This window comes from Polypterus senegalus, chromosome 13 (genome assembly GCF_016835505.1).
Source record: "Polypterus senegalus isolate Bchr_013 chromosome 13, ASM1683550v1, whole genome shotgun sequence".
Classification (NCBI taxonomy): domain Eukaryota; kingdom Metazoa; phylum Chordata; class Cladistia; order Polypteriformes; family Polypteridae; genus Polypterus; species Polypterus senegalus.
Window position 1 is genome coordinate 102,232,862 of NC_053166.1, and position 27,536 is coordinate 102,260,397.

A 27,536-nucleotide genomic window follows, 5' to 3' on the forward strand; every position below is an offset into this window, starting at 1 on the left:
TAGCAGCGCCCTAGCACTGACCCCTGCGGAACACCACTCTTAACATCGGCCAGTTCTGATGAGGTTCCTCGCACCATCACCCTCTGCTTCCTGTGTTTGAGCCAATTCCGCACCCATCTAAAAACATCACCCTGAACTCCCACTTCTTTTAACATGATGCCCAACCTCTCATGTGGCACCTTATCAAATGCTTTCTGAAAGTCCAGATAAATAATATCATAAGCTCCACTTTGATCGTATCCTTTTGTTGCCTCCTCATAGAATTCTAACATGTTAGTAAAACACGACCTCCCTCTTCTGAACCCATGCTGACTGTTCAGAATAACTCCTGTCCTTGCCATGTGTTGCTCAATCTTATCCTTAATAATTCCTTCCATTAATTTTCCTGTGATGCTTGTTAAGCTTACTGGCCTATAGTTGCTTGGATCTGCCCTGTCACCCTTTTTATATAATGGGATGATATTTGCCATTTTCCAGTCCTTTGAAATCTCTCCAGTGCACAGTGACTTCCTAAAAATATGTGTCAAGGGTTTATATATGTACTCACTAGTCTCCGTAAGAACACGAGGATAAATATTATCTGGGCCTGGTGATTTGTTTGATTTCATCTTATTTAATCTGAGCAGCACTTCTCCCTCTACAATTTCCAAATCCCTCAGTACCTCCTTAGTAGTTGCGTTTACCTCTGGGAGGTTATCCACTTGTTCACTTGTAAACACCTCAGAAAAAGTGGTTCAGGTTGTGCAAAATTATAACTGTAGTGCAAGTTTGCAGTGAGGTAATTGTACTTATAAGTACAAACAGTTCTACAAGGAGCAGTTGATGGACTGATTGAGTGTGTTTAGAGCTCTTGGGATGAAACTCTTTCTGAACTGCGAGGTCCATACAGGAAAGGTTTGAAGCATTTGCCATGTGAGGGCAGTTCAAATAGGAAGCATGGCTGAGGCAGCATGTGCTTGATGCTGTATACCGAGAATTCTCTTTCCGATCAGCTGCTCCGAGTGGTGCAGTGAGAGTAATATGGAAAAAGATGATCCGCTGTGGCAACCCCTAACAGAAGCAGCTGAAAGAAGAAGAAGAAGGGCAGTGAGACTAAAAATGTTAAAGCAGTTATGGTATTTGGAATAGTTTGACCGTTCCGTGGACCATTATATTGTTACTGGTTAATTACAATCAGATGCATTAAACTAATAAACAATATGCAGTTAATTTCAGTGTATTTATAAAGCCGTGTCAGGGACATGGATCTGAAAAAGAAAGATAAACCACACAGGAACAGTAGCACTGCTTTGACACTGGGTGCCACCAGTCTGCAAAACTAAACGGAGAACTTGCATACGACAAGGTATGAGGTACCGTGGAAATGTGCATGGCTTTACGTCAAGTTTAGGTTTTATGCATCGCAATTTGAATGTAGAAGCGTTCTTATGTAACATTTCTGTGCGTAAACACCATTTACACATGAGGCCCCAGGTGTCAAGGTGAAAGATGGAACCGTTTTGATGCAGCAGCAGCTTGGGCGCCATCCTGTCAGTCAGTCTAAACCCACACCTGTCCTTCAATAAAAAAAGCATGGCTTATAGAGCTCGCCAAGGTATCGTGCAAAGTCCAGTTTGTGATTATGTTTTGTGATACTCTTTATATAAAAACATTTATATGTTACTTATATAAAAGCCAGATCGAAAGTTATTTACATTGATTTATTTATCTTCCTACAGCGTAAAATCACAATTAGACTGCAGAGTTCCCTCTGTCATAAGGAAATATACAGATATAGGTACTACCTCACTCCCTGATAAACAAGGCTTGAGCTGGGAGAGCTTTTTGCCCTTTCTGCAGCGATGGATGAGTTGGGGGGAGGGGGTTTTGGGATGGCAGGCTGCTTGCTGCTTGGTCTTATCAACACATTCACAACACAAAAGACGCTGAATGGAGAGGTGTGAATGGATTTAAGGTGGACCAGGTTTACAAGTTGTTTCGTAGGCATTGGTTATTCCAGTGTTAAGTCAAGGGATGGTATGTTCAAACTATATAATGCACTAGTAAAACCTCATCTGGGGTATTATGTGTAGTTCTGCTCAACATGGTACAACATAGACATAGCAGCACTTAAGCTGTGCAGAGGAGAGTAAACCAGAGCTTAAAGACATGGCCTACTCTGACAAACTCACAGAATTACTTTAGTATCAAGAAGAGGAGATTGCATAGGGACCTAGTCCAGGTATTTAAAATCCTCAAAGTCATTCATAAAGCAAATCCAGCAAAATTCTTTCGGCTTAAGGGTGAATCATATACTTGAGCACTTCAGCAGAAATTAAGAAGGAGTACATTTAAAACTGAAGCCAGAAAACACTTATTTACGTAAAATGTTGTGTTACTCTGGAACAAACAGCCAAGACATGTAGTTGAAGCAGAAACCTTGACAACCATTAAGATATATCTGGATGAAATATTGGGACAGCTTAGCTGTTAACTAAACAACTGGGATTGATGGACTGAATGGCCTCCTCTCATTATTAAATTTCTTATGTTCAGTTGTGTCCATTTTATTCTTACCTATAAAATAGTCTTTAAAAGAGAAAAGCCAGAAATTGTATAGAAAGAGCTATATAAGGAGGTGAAATAATGGATTCTCTAAACAAACAATTTTCTGAAGTCTTCACAAGTAAAGAAGTAGATAACCTCCCTGCAGTAACAGGGATTATTAAGGAGAGTGATTTAGAAATTATAGAGGGAGAAGTCCTGCTTAGATTAATAGGCTGAAATCAAATAAATCGCCAGGGCCACATAATATTTATCTGTTACATCTTAAGGAGTTTAGCAAATACATATATAAACCATTGACACCTATTATTTGGAAGTCACTGTGCACTGGGGAACCGGAAAATGACAAATATTATCCTGTTAAATAAAGATTGACCATACAGATCCAAGCAAATATAGGCCAGTAAGCTTAACATGCATCACAAGAAAATTAATGGAAGGAATTATTAAGGATAAGATTGAGCAACACATGGCAAGAACAGAAGTTTTACTGAACAGTCAGCATGGGTTCAGAAGAAGGAGGTCATGTTTTACTAACATGCTGGAATTCTATGAGGAAGCAACAAAAGAGTATGACCAAGTGGAGCATAAGATTATAGATATCTTAACTTTCAGAAAGCATTTGATTAGGTTCCACATGAGGGGTTGGGCATCACACTAAAACAAGAGGGAGTTCAGGGTGATGTGGGATCAGTGCTAGGACTGCTGCTATATTTAATATATATAACTGATTTGGACAGATACATAAGTAAAAAGCTGATTATGTTTGCACAAGATACCAAGATAGGTGGATTGGCAAATATTTTGGAATCAGTTGAATCATTACACAGTTCTTTGGACAGCATAAAGGGTTGGGCAGACTTGTCCCAGATGAAATTTAATGTTATTAGTTGAAAAGCATTACATGTAGGAAGTAAAAATATTAGGTTTGAATACACTAAGGGAAGTGTAAAAATCGAAAGTACAACTTATAAGCAGGATATAGGAGTCATAGTGGACTCTGCTGTATCAACTTCCAGATGGTGTTCAAAAGCCATTAAGAACGCTAACAGAAAGTTAGGTTATAAAGCATGATGTGTACAGTCCAAGGAGGTTATGCTGAAGATTTATAACGAACTGGTGAAGCCTCATCTGTAGTACTGCAGGTAGTTTTGGTCTCCAGGCTACAAAAAAGACAAAGTAGTGCTAGAACTCCAGAGAATAGTGACTAGGCTGATTCCAGGGCTACAGGAGATGAATTATGAAGAAAGATTAAAAGAGCTTAGTATTTTCAATTTAAGTAGAATAAAATTAAGAGCAGACATGATTGATGTATTTAAAATTATGAAGGTAATTAGTATAGTGAATTGAGACTGTTACTTCACAATGAGTTAATCAAGAACATAATGACACAGATGGAAATTTGTTAAGAGTAAATTTTGCAACAACATTAGGAAGTTGTTTTTTTTTACACAGAGAACCATAGACACATGGAATAAGCTACCAAGTAGTGTGGTAGACAGTAAGTCTTTAGGGACTTTCAAACCCAGACGTGAGGTTTTTTAGAAGAATTAAGGAGGCTTGGTGAGCTTTGTTGGGTGGAATGGACTGTTGTTGTCTAGGTTGTTCTAATTTTCTAATGTTCTAATGTCAAAATAAAAAAAAAAATGAAAAGTGCTTGCCTTTAGGAAATATGAAAAACAGCTTCCAAGGTATAATTTAGGACAGTATGAATTGTTGACTGTACAAACTCTCTGTTCTGAGCCAAAGTCACAGAAATTAAACTACAGTCCACACAAATTCACAGCCTCCTTGATTTTTGATTTTATGTTTAATTGTCTTTATTATAGAAATTAAGTAATTTTAGGAATATGACAAGTCTGTTACCGTCAATTCAATAAAAGCTCCCTTTAAAATGTCTGCATACAGTATACACCATATGAGACAATCTCAATGAAGTGGTACTCATTAGTAGTGATGAAAATAATACATGACACCAAAGAATTACAATGCAAAATAACAGGAAAAATTAAAAATGACAACTTCCTTTTATTTCAGTATATACTTTAGGAGGAATGAGTGTGCATTTCCATATTGAGTTAAGAACTAACTTGTTACATTAAATGGTAAACCAAACAAAACTTAATAGTAAATAGTCTCAGCTCAAGACAAGTAAATGAAGTGTTTGTCTCAACTCTCCTAAAAATGAAAGTTCACACTATCATGCTGGATGTTTGGAATGTGCTAATTGGCTGAAACTGTTTGTAGCAATTTATCCAAAAATGAATGTGATATATAGTGCTCAGAAACAAAGACAAACATTTAAGCATGATAGACAGTAGTTTATGCTATGTTTTTCTAAAATATACATTCAGTAAGACACTAGTGCTTTCAAACACTCAAATATGAAGTGTAATACACTTTGCAGTGAATGTCCTAATATACTTTTTGCACCTTATCACATCACAACCACAATAATGATCATGAATCTGGAATGTTGTTTTAGTCTGTCACTGTAGTATATCAACTGAGTGTGTAATGTCACAAGAAGATGAGGGCTGAATGTCAAATAATTTGTGTACAACACAATAGCTTTGAATGTGTTGATGCTTCATAAAGTGTGCATGTTAGCTTAGTGATTTGAACTTCATTTCTATTGTGCATGTCATAGTAGTGCTTTAAACAATGCTTGGTGGGTTTAATTTCTAGTGCATATGTCAGTTTAGTGCTTCTAACCATGCTCTGTGCTTCATTTCCACTGCACATGACAACTTAGTGCTTCAAACTAAGCTTGGGGTTTCTTTTTAATATTTATGTTAGCTCTGCATTTCGAATTCTCATTCATTGAGCTTTGTTTAACTGTTAGTGGTTAATTTTAGGAAGCTTTTGTTAATCGATCAATATATTGTAAAGTTAGTGCTCAGTGATAATGCACTTAGATGGGTTGAGTATGAAGTCAGTTATACAACAGAAAATATATGTGCTATATGGGAAAGAATGTGCTTTTGTAATAATTTAAGAGATATGTATCTTGATAAGATAAGCAACAGTTTGTTATAAGGTTTTGCTTTATAGATAAAAATGAATGCACCCATATGCTGAAATATATAACATCTTGTTATAGTTTAAAACATCTGTGATTAATAACTGATGTAATGTGTTTCTTTTGTTTAGTGTATTTTCACTAATCTGGTTAAAATGTAATAACTTGCAATATAAGTTTATCTAGTGGTCATTCATGATATATTATATGAGATTGAGAACTGAGACTGTAGGATTTCCATTAATGGTGCTCTGTTATGTTATGTTGTTATATATTTGCACTACCTCTTTCACCCTTCTTCATTTAGTGTAGCAATTATTTTATTTTGGCCACTCAACTTAGTGGTTGTTCAAACCTCTCCAATTCAGTGGTAGTGCTTTATCAATAAAGAAAAGGTGGTGTTCTATGAAGATTCAAAGTTAATTTACTGTACCAATGATTCTTGGTGTGCTGCACATACATGCTTACCCAGGGTGGAAGAACAGCAGAAAACAAAGATTATAAGTCCAGCTAAGTAAACCTTATGGCATAATATGGTTGTACATACATTCACTGCAAAAGCAAAGTGTTTATGGATTAGTAACATAAATAGAAGGTGAAATGCCACTGAGATGAAGAGATGATATGACAGCTGTTGAATGAAAGGACTCTCATGATTGACTGCTATATCAAGTGCAAGACAAAAAGTGTTCATCTGCTGAATCTCATTTGCTCTGTAATGGCAAAGATTGTTTAGTTTCTGTACCAGACACATTTGTTTGGAGGGATCTACAAATCCACCAAGTGAAAGATTGTTATCTACAAATCACCGGGTTGGACAAGGCATGTATAGTAAGTTTAGGAAAAAATATTTGAAAATATTATGAGAGGCACAAGGGTGTGCGAACATGCATAATTCACACCAGTTATTTTGAATTGTAAACCAAAGGGGAATAGAGCATCCCATAGTGAAGATGGCGAGGATAGAGTATAGTGGAATGCTTTCTCTCTAAAAAATGATGCAATAATATTAGTAAAGATCAATTATAATAATCATAGCAATGGGTCTGAAATATTACAATAGCATCTGTTTTGTGTTATAACTATTATTTCTTCATGAATATTTTAATTGAAAACAGATTGCTGTGGTGGAGTCCTTGAGTCATCCTGCAGCTTCTGACACCATGTATTTTGTGCTGCCTTTAGAATAAATAAAGAATACTTTTTTATTCACCATCAGTAAGAAAACTTTTTATTAGCTTCAATGTCTGTCCTATCCTCCTACACATGGGTACATTCGGTGTCAAGATTTAGGTTCCATAGTTTAATACATTCTGCAATGGCAACATGGGGAAAATTCCACAGGCTCTGAAAAGAAAACATTCCAAGACTATACTGGCTCAGAGACAGTGTGCATCAAGGAGTCAATCAGCAAATTTGGAGCCATATGGCTGTCAATAACTTTAGATAATTGTTTGAAAAATATTTCATAAAACTGAACGTTGTTTGCATTGCTTGCTACATACCCTAGTAGTTACAAACAGATACATCATTTTTATTTCTATGCAGTTATTATGTTACTACTGCCTGTTAAATTTTAGAGTTCTCCAGCTGAAGGTCAATGTTTAATAACGTACTTTGGCTTACTATGTTTTTTCTTCTCTTCTTCTGTACTTCCTGTTTAAGTTTAAATTATGTTATTTGTTTCATATAATAATGTGTTTATTTTTATAGAGCATTAAGTACAAGAGGTTGCCCGGATAAGGGAGTCACAGGCCAGGATATATCTCCTCAGACAGCCCCTGTGGGAAAAGAGAGAGACAGACAGAGAGAGAGAGAGAAACTGGCAGCATGAAAGGTCCAGCACATACTGTACCTAGTGCCAATGAAAAGACTGCTAAGGAGTGGTACATGCTGGGCCATCAGGTTGAAAGAGAGAGAAAGGGAGTTGTAATCAGGGAGGAAGGATGAAATGATCCCTTAGGATGCCAGAAGTCAGATGACCCAGCTATTGGGAAGAATGCCTGGTTTTCAGCTTGTAGAGCCATTTTTAGTCATTTTGAAGCCCTATCACACAAACAGAAAAACAATTCTGTTAATATGGGCATTAATTGATTTATTTTAGTGAAATAATATTTTATATATCCAAACTAATAGCACTGGACAAGTTACATCACCCATAGATGAGTCACCAAAACGATTGAGCTGGCAATTATTACATTAGAACAATCTAGACAAGAAAAGCCCATTCAGCCCAACAAAGTTCGCCAGTCATATCCACTTAATTCGTCTGTAAAAACATCAAGTCTAGTTCAAAAAACATCAAGTCTAGTTACATCATCAATGGCAGGAGTGGCAAAAAAAATGTAAAATTACACAGTCGCACATGCTTTTTCCAACTAGTATGGAAAAAGACAAGCAGTCCTTTTAAGGATAGCGAGCCACCTCCAAGAGCCATGTAAAGAGCAGAGAATCCATCCATTGTGTTGCTCAGCAACACTACAATAATAAATGATTTAGAAATGTGAAATTATATTTTCACTTATCTTACTCAAACCCACTTAATCCACTTAAAGGTTGTACAGAAATCCTATCCTGCAGCACTGTGTATAATACTGTGACCAGCTCTGTATATCTGCCCAAGGGGAAATTTGAAAGAGTCATTTATTTATTTTATTTTTCACAAAAATGGTGAAAAGTTAAAGTTACTGTATTTTTGCAGTTCCATAATACATTTTTCTTAATGTTTTAAACAAAAATCTAAAAAAATAAGTTATTTTAATTATTGAATGTATGTTGTTTATTTCAAAATTTATGTTTATTGTGTTATTGTTACTGCGGTGGGCTGGTGCCCTGACCAGGGTTTGTTTCCTGCCTTGCGCCCTGTGTTGGCTGGGATTGGCTCCAGCAGACCCCTGCGACCCTGTGGTTAGGATATAGCGGGTTGGATAATGGATGGATGGATGGATGGATGGATGGATGTTATTGTTAAATCTGAATTTGCTGTTCCTCTTCACTCAGCAGGATTTAGTTTAAGCATAAATACCTAGTCACATTTTTTCCCACCGTCTTGGTTATGTTTATAGTAAATTGAAAATATAGACATTTGTAAAATGTTAAAGCTGGATGTTCTGCTTTTCTCATTACTATATACTATGGCAAACATTTGTGAGAGTTATGACAATGAATGGTAAAATATTGCAGTATAAAATTTTTAGAGAGTACTTTTTCAAAATCAGGACAAGATTATAGTCAGTTTACAAAAATCTTGTTATTTCACTTTTTACCTCTTTGGTCATATGTTTATTCTTCTGTGTTTTCCTTCTTTCATTTTCACCTCTGGACTGATAAGTTCACTTCATCTCTTTAATTATGTATTTCATATTTATGATTGAGGTACCTTTGAGTACCTTTGAGTATCCGTCTTCAGTCTTGTCGAACTATGGGGGACACTAGTAACATCTGATTCATGAATTGCACTGAGCTTTTTCATCAAAAGGCAAATAGGGATCCTAGTTGCAGGATATTAGAGGATATTAGACAACTGCTTATTAAAAGAAACAGCTCAATGTCCTTGTAAAAAGAATTGAAAAATCAACAGCATCTTCTGCCTGCTAAATGGTACATGATCCTAGAAGAAAACATGGTGAGCCAGGATGCGTCTTTGACAGAAAAGACCTAACACTTTACAGGCTACTGAAGGCCAAAGGGTACAGTGACACCAATAATCCCTTCTCTAAGTTCTAACCTGGCACTTCTGAACCAATAATAGGCCCACTCTAACCCTTAAATTACCTATGTCCTTTGGTCAGATGTGATTTACAGCTACATCTGTGCCATAGCTAACTTATTATGCACACTGGAGGAGAATGGACAAAACACTCTACTAGCAAGAGGAAGAGCCTAGGGTCAGAAGAAAAAAGAAATTTAGAGAGTGAAAGACTTTTTTTAACTCTGGCAAGGAAGTTGGTAAGCAACCCACCAAATGGCAAAGGGTTTTACAGCCTTTGTAGGTAGGTCAAAAAGTGTTTGTAGATCTGATGTTTACTTTGTGCTGCCTGCTATGTATTTTTGTTAAAGGAGACGTTTTTTGCTAGTTTTACCTTTTTCATGTTTTTAGATGCATTTGGTTGCAACAAAGGCCCCTCACTGCAAGTATTGCAGTTACAATTATGGTAATTGCAGTTTTTAAATTTAAGGATCATGTAGAATTTTATTTCTTCAGCTATGAGCCAGAATAATATTGAAAATGCATTATATCTCTGCTACTTCCAACACATTGATGTCCTTGTTGGAACATAACTATTACCAAAGTCCAATAAGTATATAGAAACTACAACAACAGACAGAGTCTTTAGTTGTAATTTGCCAAACTCTGGAGTAGTCTGCCTGCTAATAGTAGTAAGGCCACATTGTTCTCAGCATTTAAATCAAAGTCTCATTATTTCAGCACACTCTTGTCTGCTAAAGTCCCTAAAGGAGTATGCTACAGTTTGATCAGAACATTACTTTTATTGGTCTAAGGGAATTGTACCGGTTCACCTGAGGACCTATTCATATGCACACACAAACACACAGGGCCAATTTGAAATCAAGTGGGTTTCCCCCGGGTGCTCCAAAGGTGCATTGGTGAAGGTGTGTGGGTATGTGTGTGCGTGTGCCCTGTGGTGGGCTGGTGCCCTGCCCAGCGATTTGTTCCTGCCTTGCACCCAATGTTGGCTGGGATTGGCTCCAGCAGACTCCCATGACCCTGAGTTAGGATATAGCGGGTTGGATAATGACTGATTGACTGACAGTTAAGCTTATATCCTTATATTTGGAGATACAGGAGGAAAGTCCATGCAGACATTGAAAGTACATGTAAATCTCACCATAACTAAGTGTGGCATTTTAACCCAAGATGTTGAATTAATGAGGAAGCAGTTCTCAATGTGGCGCCACCATGCCATTCTTCTTTAACCATAACTATTCAAAATATGTATGTTTTATTAGTGCAACAAGTTGTTACATTCCATAATCCAGTCTTTTACTAAACTCTCATAATCCAGTTTTAGAATTGCAGTTCTTCAACACAACTCCAGTAGACAAATCCTCACATGTCTCTGGGCTTTATTTTAGATTTTTTTTCTCAAATTTTAGAGTCATGTGTAATAATTTGCTTGTTCAGTCTGATTTGACATGGTGTAAGTGAAAGTCAGTGTGAACATTTGTATGGTTTTTGATTGATTGGTACTCCATCCAGGGTTGGTCTCTATCTTGCACCATATGCAGCTAAATAAAAGGCTCTATCTTTAGTATCCAATTCTGAAAATAATTATGTGCCTTCTCTTCTCTTCTCTTCTAGGTATTCCCCAGTTGGTATTGCTTCCTTGATATGTGGCAAGATTGCTGCTATTAAAGATTTGGAGATGGTAGCACATCAGCTGGGATTGTATATGGTTACGGTTGTTGTGGGGTTGTTGATCCATGGTGGCTTCATCTTGCCTTTCATATATTTTGCTGTGACTCGGAAAAATCCTTTCAACTTTTATGCTGGAATCTTTCAGGCTTGGATCACAGCACTTGGAACTGCCAGCAGGTATATGCAAGAGCAAATCTGTGGCATTTTTGGGTATTAATAATTTAATTTAAAACATGGGATTTTAGTTACCTCTATTAAAGAAAAACCTGTATTCAAAAATAGCATAGGATAGTATATTATTTTCTAGACCATTGATAGGAGGCAAAAATGTTAAAAGTTATATAATCATACAGATGTGTAAAAACTGCAAAAGAACACTGAAAAGCAAGCCTGAGTAAATCAGCTGAACACTGCAAAGGTAAAAACAGGAAGGTTCATTTTTAATTGGTGACTTTAATTAGACAAATGACCATTTATAAGGAGCTTGTGAGACCAGTAAGTCAGCGCACAAGCTAAAGAAAAATATGAAAAAATGTGTTTACTTCATTGTGGGTAGTCCTGGCAGATGTCATTCAGTATCCTTTCCTGTTTGGTGCTGACAGGGTAAAGAGGATGTGTGGTAGAAAGCATCACAAAAATAAAATTAGCATCCTTCTTTAATTTTAAGTAAGAGAAGGTAAAAAGGGAATAAAAGTCCATTAATTGTATTCAGTATCACACTTTAAATAATTTATAAAATAGGAAGGTATGTGTAATGTCTAATGCTGTACTGATGCAGATGTAGTACATGTCCATCGTGTTAAAGGTTTTGAAACAGTCATAAAAACACACAGCCTAATGTTACAATCTAAATAGTAGAAGCATGTTTATTTGCATATTTTTCACATAGTCTTTTTTCTGTTGCTTGTGCATGAGAGGGTATAACGTCAGTGCCTGATCCTCACAATCAACATGTTCCCTGATTTATTGTAGGCTACCACAGTGCAGTGCTTAGTGACTTTCATATTTCCTCTAACATGAACATTGAAAGTTAGTGCATTGTAAACAGTGCTTTGGGCTAACACCTTTCTTGTCCTTCCACTTGATCACAATTTGCCTTTTCTCCATGCATTTAAATACACAATGGTGAACTTTCACACAACTGGACTCACCAGGCATATCACAGCAGTTCAGTCTTACAGTGCCCTCTGACGATCTTCCTGCAGCACCTCCTGGTGTGGTGGAAGTTCTGCATGAGCATCCGGAAGCACCCTGGTAATCCTTTTGGCAGCACTTCCGGGTTTTGGTGGAAGTGCTGATGTCCAGGGCTCCTCAATCCTCCGGGTGCCCCGTGGCGGAGGCCACGGGCCCTTACAGGGTTGAGCTTCTGTGTTCAGTTCCCCATACAAACCAGGGCGTAATCCCTCTCCCAGTCCTTCCAGGTGTCCCGGCTGGGCGCAGCCCCCAGCTGATTGCCACACTATATTTACATAAAATTTCAGGCCTGAGAGTGTCTCTCAACTTAACTTTGGGGGCCAGAGAACGTGATCCATCACAACACCATTAGTGAGATGTGTGTGCTTGCTTTCCAGTAAGCATCCAGTGTTTGGGGTTACTTTGGACACAGCAATTCTCAGATTAGCACGCAGGTGACCATCAGAGAGCCTGTATTTCAACCTTGACTTTATAGTTTTCATCCATGAGAATGTATTGTTCACTGGTGTACATACTTCCCATACATGGTAATAAAGCCACATGCCATTGTTTTCAGAGTAGTAAAATTGTTGCTGGAAAGTTCCTTATAAAATCTAATCAGCTCGCATTCTTTGTATTTGTATTTTACAGCACTGTTGCTTTAAAAATCAATTAGCTCCAGTTGAAGGGAGGACAGTGCTGAATTAACAGTTATGTCAAAAGGATTTTCGAAAAGCCTAATGACATCTGCACATTCAATAAAATCCTGGAATCTCTAAGCAAACTGTTCCTGGATCATTTTAATTTTTTCAACAACTATAGTAAATCTTTTGGGAAGCATTATTTAATGTGCTCTTTTAAGTCTGCACAGATTGGAAAATTGTGCTGGGTGAGACTGGTGTGAAACTACAACTTTCAAAGACATTCAGAATCAGACAACTCTTTGACCGGATTTCTTTTTCTTTAATGAATGTGCTGATTTAAGATTGTAAATCAAAAAATCTCCTCTGCCTCTGCTCAGCCACCTCACTTTGGTATGACATTGTACGTCACTGTACTGTGCGTTGGTTTCATACAAAAAACTTTGAAATTGTCTGTGATTTAGTGCATGTGAGTAAATGAAATTTATTGTGGATGTTGCAACTATCATTATGTCTTCAAGACCAAGAGCTTTTTCCACAGAGCATTTGCTGACCTATAATGCAGTGTTTTCAATTGGTTTCAGGATGCCTATTGATGTGACATGATTAAGCCAATAAGCCTTTAAGCTACTCCCCATTAAGCCAGTTTTCTTTCTTGGCATGTACCTTGTCCCATCTGTTGTAATTCATTTTAAGTTCTTCCATTTCAAACCAAACTACTCGAGCGTTTTACACACACATAGGAATAGTTCTTCTCCAGTTACATTTCCTTTCAAACTATGAAGGGTAGCTAGCTCCTTGGTGATACTGAACAATTCATCTATGCCCCATAAAAACACCAGCAATTGTGCAGTCTCCACTAAGCCAGTTCTTTCAGCGAGGGCAGTAGAATAATTAACGAATCTCAGTGCTTTGTTTTTGAGCTGCAGCAAGAAATTGTCTGCCATTTCTTCCACTCTTCTGGCAACTGTTCTTGCAGACAAATTCGCTGACTGGAACAAGTCCAATTTCTCTGGGCAGCACATCTTTCTGCAGTCTCTTGCATACACTGCTTAATAAACCTGTCCTCAGTGAAGGGCTTACCTGGCGAAGCAACCAGTTACACTACTAAGTAGCCAGCTCTTGTTGCCACCACATTTTCTTCATATTTTCTTCTAAAGAGAGTTTGCTGTCATGAAAGCGATTTTTTTAGTTGTTCAAGTTTTTCCCACTGCCCATCTTCCATTTACTCCAAAAACCTATGCCTTATGTTTCGTCTTGTAATGCCTTTTTATGTATTGTTTAACTACTGCGAAAGTTTCTTGGCAGATCAGACAAATTACTTTTTCTTTCCAGGGGACTCAAATTTATTCTTCTGATCATTTTTCTTGAAATTTCTGAGCATGCTTTTCAATTTTTCTTTTATTTGACAAGATGGAAATCTAGCAGTGTGCATTAGGCCTATAATATCAACACAAAAAAGATATACTTTGTAGGTGAGTGTAAGTTGGCATTCACATGTAACTTGTATTTTTGACAGTGATAATGACCTCAGATAAATGCAGCAATGAAAATGACGTTGCACTACCACAAAGAAGGCTGAGGAAGAAATGGCATAAATGCAGGCCAATCAAAATGTTTTTTTGTGCCACAATTGTCCCATGTGCCATAGTTTACTGACCCCTGGTTTACACTCTTAAATAAAACAGCTCAAAGCAAACTATGGACAAAACAAAATCCCCTGTCTTTTTTACAAGAATAGTACCAAGCTTTCATTTAACATTCTTTAGGTATAATTGAAAATACTAAATATAGCAACAGCAGTAAGTAGTAGCAGTGCCATTGTAACTTGTATGACAATGCAATTTCAGTCCTCAATACAACTGCACTGCAGATTCATTGTTATTTAGCTTGCGTAGGCAAATATATGGCACTGTTATAAAATATTTACTGTAATATTAGTATTTGGACCAATCCTGTTTACTTTCAGTATACAGTTGACTAGAATAACCATACTAAAACAATCAAGCAGGTCTCACTGACATGCCTACCTTTGTTCATCTTTGCCAATTTGTTGAACTGTTTCAATGGGCTAAGTGCTAATAACTATGTAGTTTCTATATTATATATTAATGCACTTGTTGATGCCCATGATTTGTAAAATATTCATTTAAAAGCAAATTAACCCCTTAGTCTCATAGAGAATATAAAATAAACTTTTTATAACAAATGTGCTATTTTGGCCTGTATTGATGAAAGCTACTTTACAGTATAAAAAGGTATAATAATACTGAATGGTAATACTATTGAAGAAACCAAAAGTAAAGTGTCATTATGCTCAACTGCAAATACTGATCACCTTTGGGATTTTCACTTTCCCTTCTTTCCACCTAATCAGATCCTGTTTACTGTTTTTTCTCAGTGCTGGCACTCTACCTGTGACATTCCGCTGTTTGGAAGAGAACTTGAAAGTTGACAAGCGCGTGACACGGTTTGTTCTACCAATTGGTGCAACTATTAACATGGATGGAACTGCACTATATGAGGCTGTGGCTGCCATCTTCATTGCTCAAATGAATGGAGTGGAACTAGATGGAGGACAGATCATCACTGTCAGGTAGTGCTTACCTCTTACACAACAGCATCAAAACCATTTTAAAAATTAATGACAAGCTTACATGAATGTTCTTATAATTTTTAATCATTTTTGGCTGAGTAAAGGTGAAGGGCAAAAAATTAAAGTCAAATAAATGGCAAAATAAATTAGTAATATTTGTTGTACCATATGAATCCGTTACGTAAGAAAACTAATTATATCTATTTATCATTTGAAATTGCATTTATTTTAGACTTACCATGTAGGACTTCTTGTTACAGTAAATACATAAGTGAAGTTTTTTTTTTTTTTAAGTCAGATACACAATAAGTTCAAAAAACATGATTAATTTATTTCTGTCTTTATAACTTTGTATTGTGTGCAGATACTGTACTGAAATTTTTCATTTCATCTGAAATACATGTCTTTTCTATATCTGATTAAAAAGCTATAAACGAATAGCACCTCTGTGCTAGAATTAATAACTACTAACTACACGTTATCTTTACTATTGTTCATGACATTGGTCCATTATGAATCTGCTAGTTTAATCAAATGTCTAGAACAAACATTATGTAAAGGTTAATGGACCTTGCTAGAATTAGCATTTGGACAAATTTGTACTAAATACAGTTTACTGTCAGTAAATGTAAAGTTTTACATGTAAAGAAATCTTAAGTATAATTGCCCAATATTGTATTTAATTTTGACCTGCATATCACATAAAGGGTATTTATTTCAGAGTTTGCTTGCTGGATAGAAGTTGCTGGCAGCCAAACTTGGATGGGACTGTTCTGGGATTCACACACAATCCCTTGGAGCTATAAAACAGCATTGTTGAGCACTGCACCACTTTGCTACACTAAGCTGATTATACTAGAAAATTAAATGACTGTACAAAAGTCTCTGGTCGCAAAGATCATTATCGCTATATGAGCATAAAGTGCTTATGTGTTTATCAAACGTTATATAACATTAGAGGAAATACAAAAAAATTGATACAATCAAAAATATAAATACTCTCTGGTGATTTCTAAAAACTATTCATTTCATGTGAGAAGGATAGAGAAACACAGTTTTAGTCCTAAACCTCTCATTGAGACACCCCAGTGGGAAACCAAAAGAATGCAATGCCAACCAGTGTGAGAAGTCTTTTGCTACAATGAGTCTAAATTAAAAAAAAAAAGTTTTGGCTTATCAGAGTAAGAGTTAGATACAAGACACAATAATCCTTACATGAAGCGTTTTGTAAAGCACCTTAAAGATTCTGTCAGTCTAATATTTTTTGATATACTTTGTTAATCCACAAGGGGAAATTGTGTTATCACATGATCTTTGGTAGTCAGAGCAAAGGATCTGCCATTGAACCGTGCTCCTAGAGCAATCTTCAGGTTAAGGGTCTTGCTCAAGCGCATAACAGAATAGTATCCCTTATGGAAGTAATGGTATTTGAACCAGCAACCTTATAGATTCCAGCTCAGATCCTTAGTCATATAGCAGCTACTCTGCCAATTGGGGATACAGTGAAAGGGATATATTCTTAAAATGAGGAAATACTGGTTTCTGGGAAATATAAACAGATTTTTATTCATAATGCAGTAACTTTTGGAAAACATATTATTGGCAAAAGCTTCAATGTTTAACATAATGACGACTCCATACATACTTCTAAAACAATTAAGACCTACCTGTAGTAGGCTCAACCCTAATAGTGTTAGACTGCCCACCTCAAACTTCTGATTTATGTACAGGATAAGGAACAAAAATCAGCTTAAGTCAACAGAAGAGTTATCATAAATCAGACTTAAGCTTGGAAGAATTTATCACAGGACTACAGAAAAAACATACATCAATTTAATAAAGTGAATTTCTTCTCTTTAAATTCCAAAGAAAGCAACATAAAATGCTAACTTTTGTTAAAGAACTAGACAGTCATTATGTTTTAAATCAACAGTTATTTTTTTTTTACTCTATGTTCTATAGTGTTTTCACAAGCACTTAAACACTTACTGCCCAGATAATTAAATTTGATAGTTTAAAAATATATCCAAGGATGCGCTGGGACACGTCATCACTGATGTTTCCTGAGGTAATTGGGTGTTTCGGGTCTTGCAACCTCAGACATCCTTGCTCAGGTGAGCCAGCCAGAGTTGATCAGGCCGTGGCTTGTGTCCAAGCAGCAATATTTCACGGTTCAGACTGCCTGATCCAAATCCACCTGGAGGTCCTAACTGCATCCTTTATTTGTGGACTTTATGTCTCTCCTTTTTTCAGCTCCTGTGATGCCAAGCGAGGTGTATACCTTGCATAAAGAGTGTCCAGCATAGCCTCTACACCCGACCTCATTGGGCTCACAATGAGCATTACAGCCACTCCTTCAGCACTGCTCCACCAGCTCATGGTACTTGGACAGTCCTCCCAATGGACTGTCAGCTCCACTATAAGCAGCTGCTTTGAAAAGGCAGATGTTAACACCATGTCTAGCCTCCAAGAAGTTGGGGTAACATGGTCCAGGAACTTGAACTGTGTTCCCAAGTCTACTTACAGCTCCCACTCCATTGATGAGGTGAGCAGGCCAGCTGCTACTGAAAGCTGTGGCTATTCTTCTGCCCTGACAAAGGTGATACCCCTCTGGCTGGGGTGATCCTGTTGTCACCCATGGCTCTAAAGGTGGCCAGTGGTAGCAGCCCTTACTGAAGGCTACTTTGCAGTTACTGAGCCCTTTCCAGAGAGAACATACTGGAGACTCAGTCTTGCCACAGGTATGTACATTTGCCGGGATGGGAAGGACATCATATATGGCTTGAACCATGAAATAATGCACTGTGGTTTGGTTTGCCAGATGTCACCCCAAGATAATTTCCTCTCCAGCACTCCCTCCCACCTTGTCCATGCTCCCTGCTGCTGCATACCCACTATACTGCTGGTTCGCTCCTCCTCAATGTGACGGTGTGCTCCTTGCTCCCTCTTCCATTTTGGGAGCCTCTTGGACCCAACACTGTTAATAACATAACTGAAATAAGCTTGGCAGATGAGAACAAAACACACATGAAACAAGGCGATGGTGAAAAGTGCTCAAGTGTTTTTACTAAAAATCTAAAAATCAAAGTGTTCCAAAAAGTGAAGTGCTCAAATTGTTCCATAAAATAAGTGAAAGTGGGGGTCAAAACAATCCCAATAAATATCCGGATTGCACAGCCACTGCATTCCCAAGGCTACAGCCAAAGACCTTGCCTAGGTTTGTGACTCTGTAATGGATGGTATTGCAATGCCATTCACAAACAAGTGAAACTTTCCCCTCTTTAGCACCGTGGCTCTGGATTTTGCTGGTTTGAAGCTAATTATTGCCCAGGAGATGAGCTTTTCCAGGCCCTGGGGGATCCATCTGCCACTAGGCACTGACATGTCTGTGACATTCAACTCGTCCATAAACGCTCTGATGGGAGGCTGCTGAGTGCCAGACTTGGACAGAGGGCCTCTGCACTCAGCTTCAACTGCCTTGGCCACCATGTTCATGGCAAGGGCAAAGAGAATAACTGAGATGGTACACCCAGTTATGATCCCTTTCTCAAGCTGGTGCCAATCAAATGTTAAGTTCCCAGTTGTGGTCCTAAGCCTGAACTTCTCATAGTAGTTCAGGATGAGGTCCTTGATCTTGCTGGGTATATGGTATCAATTGAGAGTACTTCAACCAGCTTGTGGTATATTGAGCCATAAGCTTTGGCAAGATCAAGCCACAGCACAACCAGGTCACCCTTCCTTTTGCCTGCTTCTCTGATCATCTGGGTCACAAATACTGTATGTTCTAGGCACCCTGGAACTCTAGGAATTCCACCTTTCTGTACTGAGGTGTCATTGTACTCATTCTCTAGAAGGAAATCTGTCATTCTTCTAGATAGGATGCTGAAGAAGATTTTTCCCTCCACACTGAGAAGCGAGATGGATTTGGACTGCTCCAGCCTAGGTATCCATACTTCCTTAATCTGCCTCCATCATTCTGCTACTATCCCCATTTGTCAAATCACTCCCTGCATGTTCCAGAGGATTCCGAGGAGCCCTGGGCAGCACTTGAATGCCTTATAGGGTACTCCACTCTGTCCTGGAGCAGAGCTGACTCTGGATGCCGTAACCACCTCTTTAACTTCCTTCCAGGTGAGATCTCTTGTGTTGAACTCATTGGGGCTGGTATGTCCAAAAGGGCTCTCTGGGATCCCAACTTGTGCTCTTTGTCAGGGTTGCTCAGAGTTTTGTGCAGAAAAAGATCTACCTCTTCCTTGGAGTAATAAAGATGGTGTTTCTGCTCTAACAGCTACTTTGTGAAAGTAAAGAGGTCTGCTAAGAAAGCAGTTCACTTCCTGGCTCTCTCTGTCCTCTATCTCCTGTGTCATTCCACTTTATGCAGGGTAGTAAGTTTCTTCCTAATGATATGGCAAAGCTCAGCAAGAGGTGGTTTTTCCTCCTCAGTGGCTGCCTTGCATTGTTTTGCCAGAATTTTAAGCTCTTGCCACAGTTAGTGCATCTTCTCGGCCCTGTGATTCAAGGTGTAGGTAGATCTGGTCATCTTGTGCTCCTGAACACCAAACCTCTCTGCTGCAAAGCTGACAATGATTGCGGTCAAAGTCTGGAATTGTTTATCTACATCCTCCTTTGCTATTGAGTTGATGATTCTGGCCACATCTTCGTCAAATTGGTGCGAGAGCATGTGCTGATTAACTGGAGGCCATTTAATCTGATGCTGCTGAAGAACTTTGGCAGGAGCTAAGCACTTGGAGATTCTGGGAAATATGGGTGTCACCAGGCTGGGCACCTGTTGTGGCTCACCAGGAATAGATCCTGTGCCAAGCATTTCATTTTGGATCGATGGATTTTCAGGCCACACTCCTTCTTGCATATTAATAGGTAGCAGCACCAAATCTGTTTATAAAAATTCAAATAATTAAAATTATGTGTAAGAGCCATTTGCTTGTTATTTATTTTATATCAAGTAGATAGAAGTATTTGCTAGTTATTTAAGTTTTATTAAATATTTTTTACCTTATATTAGTGCATAGTCTATGGGAGGTCCTTATAACTTCCACAAGCTGAATTGAATTGGTATATTCTAACTATGCCTTGTCTCTCTGACTATAGAGTAGTCTCAGTTATTGACCTGCCTTGCCATGAGTAAGGCATGGAGGGCACGGTTTTATACCGTGCCTTAAAGTGCCCAATAGTATGTAATGCAACGAACTCTATTGAATGTGCAGTGCCATACTTTTAGAAGGTGAAGTAATGTATCTTTAAGTATAGACACAACTGAAGTTTGACAAGGAAAGCTAAGTTTAGAAAAGAGACATTTTTTCCAACTTTTTTTTTCCTTTTATTCTATGTGTATAACAATGTTTTTTTCTATATTCTTGCATGGACTACTTGCTTTGAATTTTCACTAAATATTTTAAAATATTAAAACTTTTGGTCTGAGAGATTTCTTTCTGCACGCGTTTGACCTGCGCTTGATTCAGTTCTATAAATCTGAAAAAGCTCCACACCACACAAATCCAAAATGAAAAAAAGATGATTTTTTCAAAATAAGATATAGAAAAAATTATATAAATATCTGGAAAGCAGAAATATTTGCCTACATATTACCATATTGTACACAAGGCATTGCATCACAAGTCACAACATAAGTACTCCTCAATGAATGAGAGTTCATCATTTTATTTAGTTTTAACCTCTAAAGGATAATTTAATTTGAAAGGTCTTCTCAGCACATTTCCAAATTAAGCATGGGCAGTAGATAAATATACTGAAATTTCAGATTTGCAGTGGGATTCTGTCTTCTCCAATGAGCACTATGGTTCCCACCTTCAGCTCGGTGGCACAGGTAGTGTCAAACTGATGAAACAATTTTAAATTCATCAGTTATTCTTTCCTCCAGTTGTTCATAAAGGTATCTCTAAGTCTCTGTCATAATACACATGCAGAGGCCGTAGTGGAGCTGAAGGCTCATTTTCTGTGAAATTGCAATGTGGTTGTTGAATCACATGTATTTCATAGTAGAGCCCAACAACAAGATGAAACTGTGGCTCAGTATATTTCTGTGTTACAAGATCTTGCATCTACTTGTGACTTTCAAGATAAAAATGAAGAAATGTTTCAGGACTGGTTGGTAAGATAAAGATAAATGGAGAAGAAAAAGAAATGGGAAGAGAATCTACTTCCTCAGTGCTTTAAGAGCTTATTCTAAAATATTATTGATTGCATCCTGCCAGGTTTTGAAAAAGTTCTGCAAAGATCCTCTAACTGAGGATTTTTTCTAATTTCATATAGTATAAAACATCAGTTACCCACTGAATTAAAAGAGGAGAGTTACTATTCTTTAAGTTTAGCAAAATAAGTCTGCCTGCCAATAGTGTTGTGAAGACAATCACAGTTTATTTGTCCTTCTCCATTTTAAGTCTATCTTGAAGAACACCAAACACAGCTGTTAATGGGTTAGGAGGGATTGTAACACCAAGGCTGTCTGAAAGGCATTTAAAAATTTTTGTCCAGAATTATGTTAATTTGATGCAGGCCCCAAACATGTGACCCAGTGAGGCTGGGACTTGATTTCAGCATTTGCAGGTTAGATCTTGCCCTGGAAACATTTTAGTAGTTATATGCATGGACCTTCTGTCAAAATGATTTATGACCCTTAAGCCCCGCCCCCTATGACGTCATACCGCAAGTCTCGCCCGTCAGTGATTTTTAAAAATTTTTTGCTTAGCTCATTTCTATCACCTAGGAGCCTTTTGACAAAGGAAAACTCTGTAAGTACACTTGTGCATTTAAACGGAGATTTATAAGAAAGCAGGTTGCACACCTTATCCCAGTTTTGTACGTGCATTTAAAAGCACTCACTGTTACACTAGCACAAAATGTTGATATTTTCTGTCTACTCAAAACTAAAATTATTGCTATTAACACAGGGGATAATTAGAAATCATTTTACTATTTTTAATTAAAAAGTTAAAAAAAAGAAAAGCCCAATTATGATTTTTGTTTCTGCGGTGGGTTGGCGCCCTGCCCGGGATTGGTTCCCTGCCTTGCGCTGTGTTGGCAGGGATTGGCTCCAGCAGACCCCCGTAACCCAGTGTTCGGATTCATCGGGTATTTCCCTGCTTTGCGCCCTGTGTTGGCAGGGATTGGCTCCAGCAGACCCACGTGACCCAGTGTTTGGATTCAGTGGGGGGTTCTTCTGCACATCCGAAGTTCATTGTACTAAAATAGCAGAGCTAATTACTCTTTCTGCTTAAACTAATGATCAAATATTTAGGTAATTCTCAATTAAACACTAAAGCATTATTGAACAAAATACATTTTCAGTAGCCAAGTAAAATGACCAGTTGGTTTAACATGAAAATAAAGCATTATAAGAAAAATCCCTTTTTCCAACAGTTTTCTTGACTGGTCTTTGGAATTATCAGTGCCTTTCTGATCACATCCACCCCAAACATAGCATAGAACTTAATTTCTGTACTCATTTTAAATCATAATAGCCAGTATAAAGTCCCTAAAGGAACTGGAGACATCAAATATCTTCTATCATATATCTTTTCTTGCCAGCCCAAGTCATTCAGATTCTGCTTACAACAGACATGTACGATTATTTTTCTCAAACGGCCAAATCTTTGGCCTGCTAATCATGAAAAAATCAGATTTTATTCTCATGACACTTTTATTATACTTACTTAACTTTTATCGACATTTATCTACTTCTATATTTATTTTTCTGTATCAGAATGTAGTTTAAGTTAATTTGTTTTGGGTTCAATAGATGTATTTTTCATATTTTTGATTCTTGTTTTCTTTTTTTCACATCTTCGAGTCCCCTTTTTGTTACTTCGCGCCCCCTAACAGGGTCCGCCCTGAGTTTGAGAACCACTGTGTAGGGTTTTATTTGTAAGGCACTCTGAGGCATTTCAAGCTAAGTTAGATCCCTTGTTTATTCAGCCGTCCATCGGTGTTCCATTTTTATTATAAATTGTATTTAGTCTCTCTTTATTTACTAAGCATTTTATACGATGATTAGAAAACAGTTATCTTGTTCAGGCTTTAATTTAAAACAGCATTTTCATCAACAGGTTATAAACACTTTGGTACTCAGGGGGCTTTGTATAATACAACGTTTTAGAAATTCTGTGAACGCTTGGTAATAGCCTTCCATTTTACATTAGTTACGAACCCCTGAAAATAAGAACGGTTATAGGAGGTTATAGGAGCCTGTACACTACAGGGCTGATGATGATTAGGCTTTGGACACGTTAGGCCAATCAGGATGGAAAATGTTTTAGTGAATAGTTACATCCTATTATATGTGTTAGCACAAGGATTAAAATTGTACTAAAACTGTGAGGTTTTATTCTTTCTTTTAGGTAGTCCAGGTAACATAGGACAGCTGTCATTGAAAACTGCTTTTCCCTCTGTTTGTGAAAAAGCACCCTTGGTTTTAGTAGCATTCAGGGTGAATGGGATGTAAGTTTAAACTGTGATTCCAAGAGTCAACAAGTGTCTGCAAACGTCTTGAATACGAGTCAAAGGACTCGTTTGTGCAGGGATCATAGTCAGGGGCAGAGTTAAGCTAGACATTATTATTCCAAAATGAAACAATGACTTGCTCACATCACAAAGATTAGGCAGTAAAAACTAAAATGTACAAATACTAAGTCACAGAGGAGATTAAAAAACATCTTAAGACCGGATCAACAAGGGATCACTCCAAGCTCACCGCACACTACAACGGAACCTACGTGTTCAGCGATATATTATCAGCTAAACTGTCATCTATGTAGGCAGTTCCACGGGATTGCAAAGAGTTGGGGAAAACATTATTTAACATGGGCTAGTATGAGGCTAATTAACATTAGCCGGTTATTGTTAGAATCTTATCTGGCAGTAAAAGTTAGGTTTGTGTTCCTCCTGATTCAGGAAGAACATTAAATATTGGAGTTTAGAATATGAACTAGACAGGTAGTCATGATGGTAAGGACATTTGTGCCAAAATAAATAAATAAAGTTATTTATGAAGAAAATAACTACATGAAAAAGTGGAGTGATTACAATTTGAAAAACTGCCGTGATGTATAAAAACATTTGAAATAAATAAGAAGCTTTTTTTGACATGCGCAGTCTGGAATAGTCTGAATGTGTCCTAAAGAGTTCATTTTTAAATAAAGCTTAAAAAGGCAAATTAAAAATATTAAATCTGAATAAAACACAGAAATATCATTTAATGATATCAATTAGGGTTAAGTATTATCAAGCACTGGGATCTATTTATAAGGTTTATTTAATTTAGTTATAAACAAAATGATTGGTGGCATTTTGCTTTGAAATTAACAATAGTTTGACAGAGCTTTAAGAATTAGAATGCAAGACAATCCTCTACACTCTATAACAAAATGTTGCTGTTCCAATTGGAGTATCTTGGATCTCTTGTTTTATTTTAACCTTTTGACAAGAAGCCCCTGGTCAGGGAAATATACCACCTATATTGAAAATGAACAGTGCCGACATGCTAACTAAATAGATATAATTTAAGATATTTTAGAATATGGCCCTGGGCGCTACCCCATGATTCTGACAAACTAAAGGGTCTGCACTTTATTGTCCAACTTCCTGGGTGCTATGGATCTTGTAATGGAGACTGAAAAAGATTCTATAATTTTACTCTGTAATGGTCCATATGACGGAGATCTAGCGCCTGTGTCCGCAGTGTTAACCAGTCATAGGACATGATGTTCAAAATTCACCTAGGGTTTTTCAAAAGAGATAGGACGAGTGCGGCATGTGTTCTGTATTCTCTTTTCTGTATTAACTATTCACAGTGACCATACCCCCCGAGACCTTAGGTTTTTTTATGCCGAAGTACCTTTCACAGACCCGAATAAGAGACATCCATCAAAAGGCTCTTGACACAAAGGAGGCTCAATCTGGCTGGTGGGGCGAGAGTCTCTTTTCAAAGAGTATTAAAAACTTTTTCAACAACCCACCATCCTCGATAATGAAAGAAATTAAGGTTTAAAAATCAAATGGTCCTTTATTGGTCATTTTCAAAAACAATATTAAAATTCAGAGAGGTTTTACTAACCACTTAACATTACAACTAAACAGCGTGATTAAAAGCCGACAAAAACATGTGATCTCACCAGGACATTCAGTTCAGACGCTGCATCTGATTTTCCAGGTCGTATACCACGTAAAATCTTAAAGGTCCATCAAACCTATCAGGTCCAGAAAATGGCGTTTAGAGAAAGCCTCGGCTATTTCACGTGTCAGCGTCCGTGTGATGAAAGGCTTGGACGATCGAGTCGTGAATAGAATGTTCATTTTTTCTGGTCGTCAACAGCATATTGTACAAAAGTGATGAAAAGGCAGAAAAATGTGGAAGCAGCCCAGAGTCCTGATGACCGGGCTCCTGAGCCACTGTTTGTGGAAAACAGACAGTCGCTGCTGAGCCGATCAGTCTCAAACAGACCTGTAGGCTGTGTCTGGCGGGGTCATTCTGTTCAACATCCCTGCCGGTAATTTTTAGGTACCGATTCATTATTCTATACGGCAGAGCCGACATCCAACACTTGCCCAGCTTCTGAGCCTTTTGAAATGTTTCACCCAGGGTCCGTCCGTTTGTTCAAGGGTCATGCCCCGCATAATTCCATCCTTGGGTGGTATGTTCCAAACAGCCGGAGCCTCCATCGGGTCGTCCATGGCCTCTTCTTGTTGCACGGCCTGAATGGCTATCTCCTCAGACCCTGCTAGGAATCCCGGAACATCATGTAAATGTCAGGTACTGCGCGGTTCTCCAGGAAACTATCCGACCAATATAGATCACCAGGGGCAGATACCTGAGGCTCAGGCCCCTAGATCTGGGCAGTTGAAGGCATAAGAAGGTCCGGCCGAGAAGGCCGGTCAGCAGGCTAGCTGTTAGGCGCAGAGTACTCGGAGTCGGGTACGTTAGCCTCAGGTCAAAACAGGCCATCGTAGGGGATCGTCTGGCCCGTATACCATCGTGGCTAATCAGGAACATAGCTGAAGAGATGCAGATAGTTAACTGTTCAAAACGCGTCATTGAAAAAGTTTTTAATACACTTTGAAAAGAGACTCCCGCCCCACCAGCCTGATTGAGCCTCCTTTGTGTCAAGAGCCTTTTGATGGATGTCTCTTATTCGGGTGTGTGAAAGGTACTTCGGCATAAAAAAACCTAAGGTCTCGGGGGTATGGTCACTGTGAATAGTTAATACAGAAAAGAGAATACAGAACACATGCCGCACTCGTCCTATCTCTAGGTGAATTTTGAACATCATGTCCTATGACTGGTTAACACTGCGGACACAGGCGCTAGACCTCCGTCATATGGACCATTACAGAGTAAAGATTATAGAATCTTTTTCAGTCTCCATTACAAGATCCACAGCACCCACAGGAAGTTGGACAATAAAGTGCAGACCCTTTAGTTTGTCAGAATCTTGGGGTAGCGCCGCATATTCTAAAATATCTTAGATTATATCTATTTAGTTAGCATGTCGGCACTGTTCATTTTCAATATAGGTGGTATATTTCCCTGACCATGGGGCTTCTTGTCAAAAGGTTAAAATAAAACAGAGATCCAAGATACTCCAATTGGAACAGCAACATTTTGTTATAGAGTGTAGAGGATTGTCTTGCATTCTAATTCTTAAAGCTCTGTCAAACTATCGATAATTTCAAAGCAAAATGCCACCAATCATTTTGTTTATAACTAGATTAAATAAAACTTATAAATAGATCCCAGTGCTTGATAATACTTAACCCTAATTGATATTAATTAATGATATTTCTGTGTTTTATTCAGATTTAATATTTTTAATTTGCCTTTTTAAGCTTTATTTAAAAATGAACTCTTTTGGACACATTCAGACTATTCCAGACTGTGCATGTCAAAAAAAGCTTCTTATTTATTTCAAATGTTTTTATACATCACGGCAGTTTTTCAAATTGTAATCACTCCACTTTTTCATGTGGTTATTTACTTCATAAATAACTTTATTTATTTATTTTGGCACAAATGTCCTTACCATCATGACTACCTGTCTAGTTCATATTCTAAACTCCAATATTTAATGTTCTTCCTGCATCAGGTGGAACACAAACCTAACTTTTACTGCCAGATAAGATTCTAACAATAACCGGCTAATGTTAATT

General features: G+C 37.8%; 1 protein-coding gene across 1 annotated transcript in view; it reads left to right on the top strand.

The window, feature by feature from the left end:
- The window catches only part of LOC120543329 (excitatory amino acid transporter 2-like), a gene marked incomplete at its 3' end in the record, with an annotated part of 393,535 nt that overhangs the window by 191,633 nt on the left and 174,366 nt on the right, over positions 1 to 27,536 (top strand). Inside the window, exons 6-7 of the mRNA XM_039776365.1 lie at positions 10,890 to 11,123; positions 15,162 to 15,356. Of these exons, the coding sequence (XP_039632299.1) occupies positions 10,890 to 11,123; positions 15,162 to 15,356 (429 nt within the window). The remainder of the gene's footprint in view (positions 1 to 10,889; positions 11,124 to 15,161; positions 15,357 to 27,536) is intronic.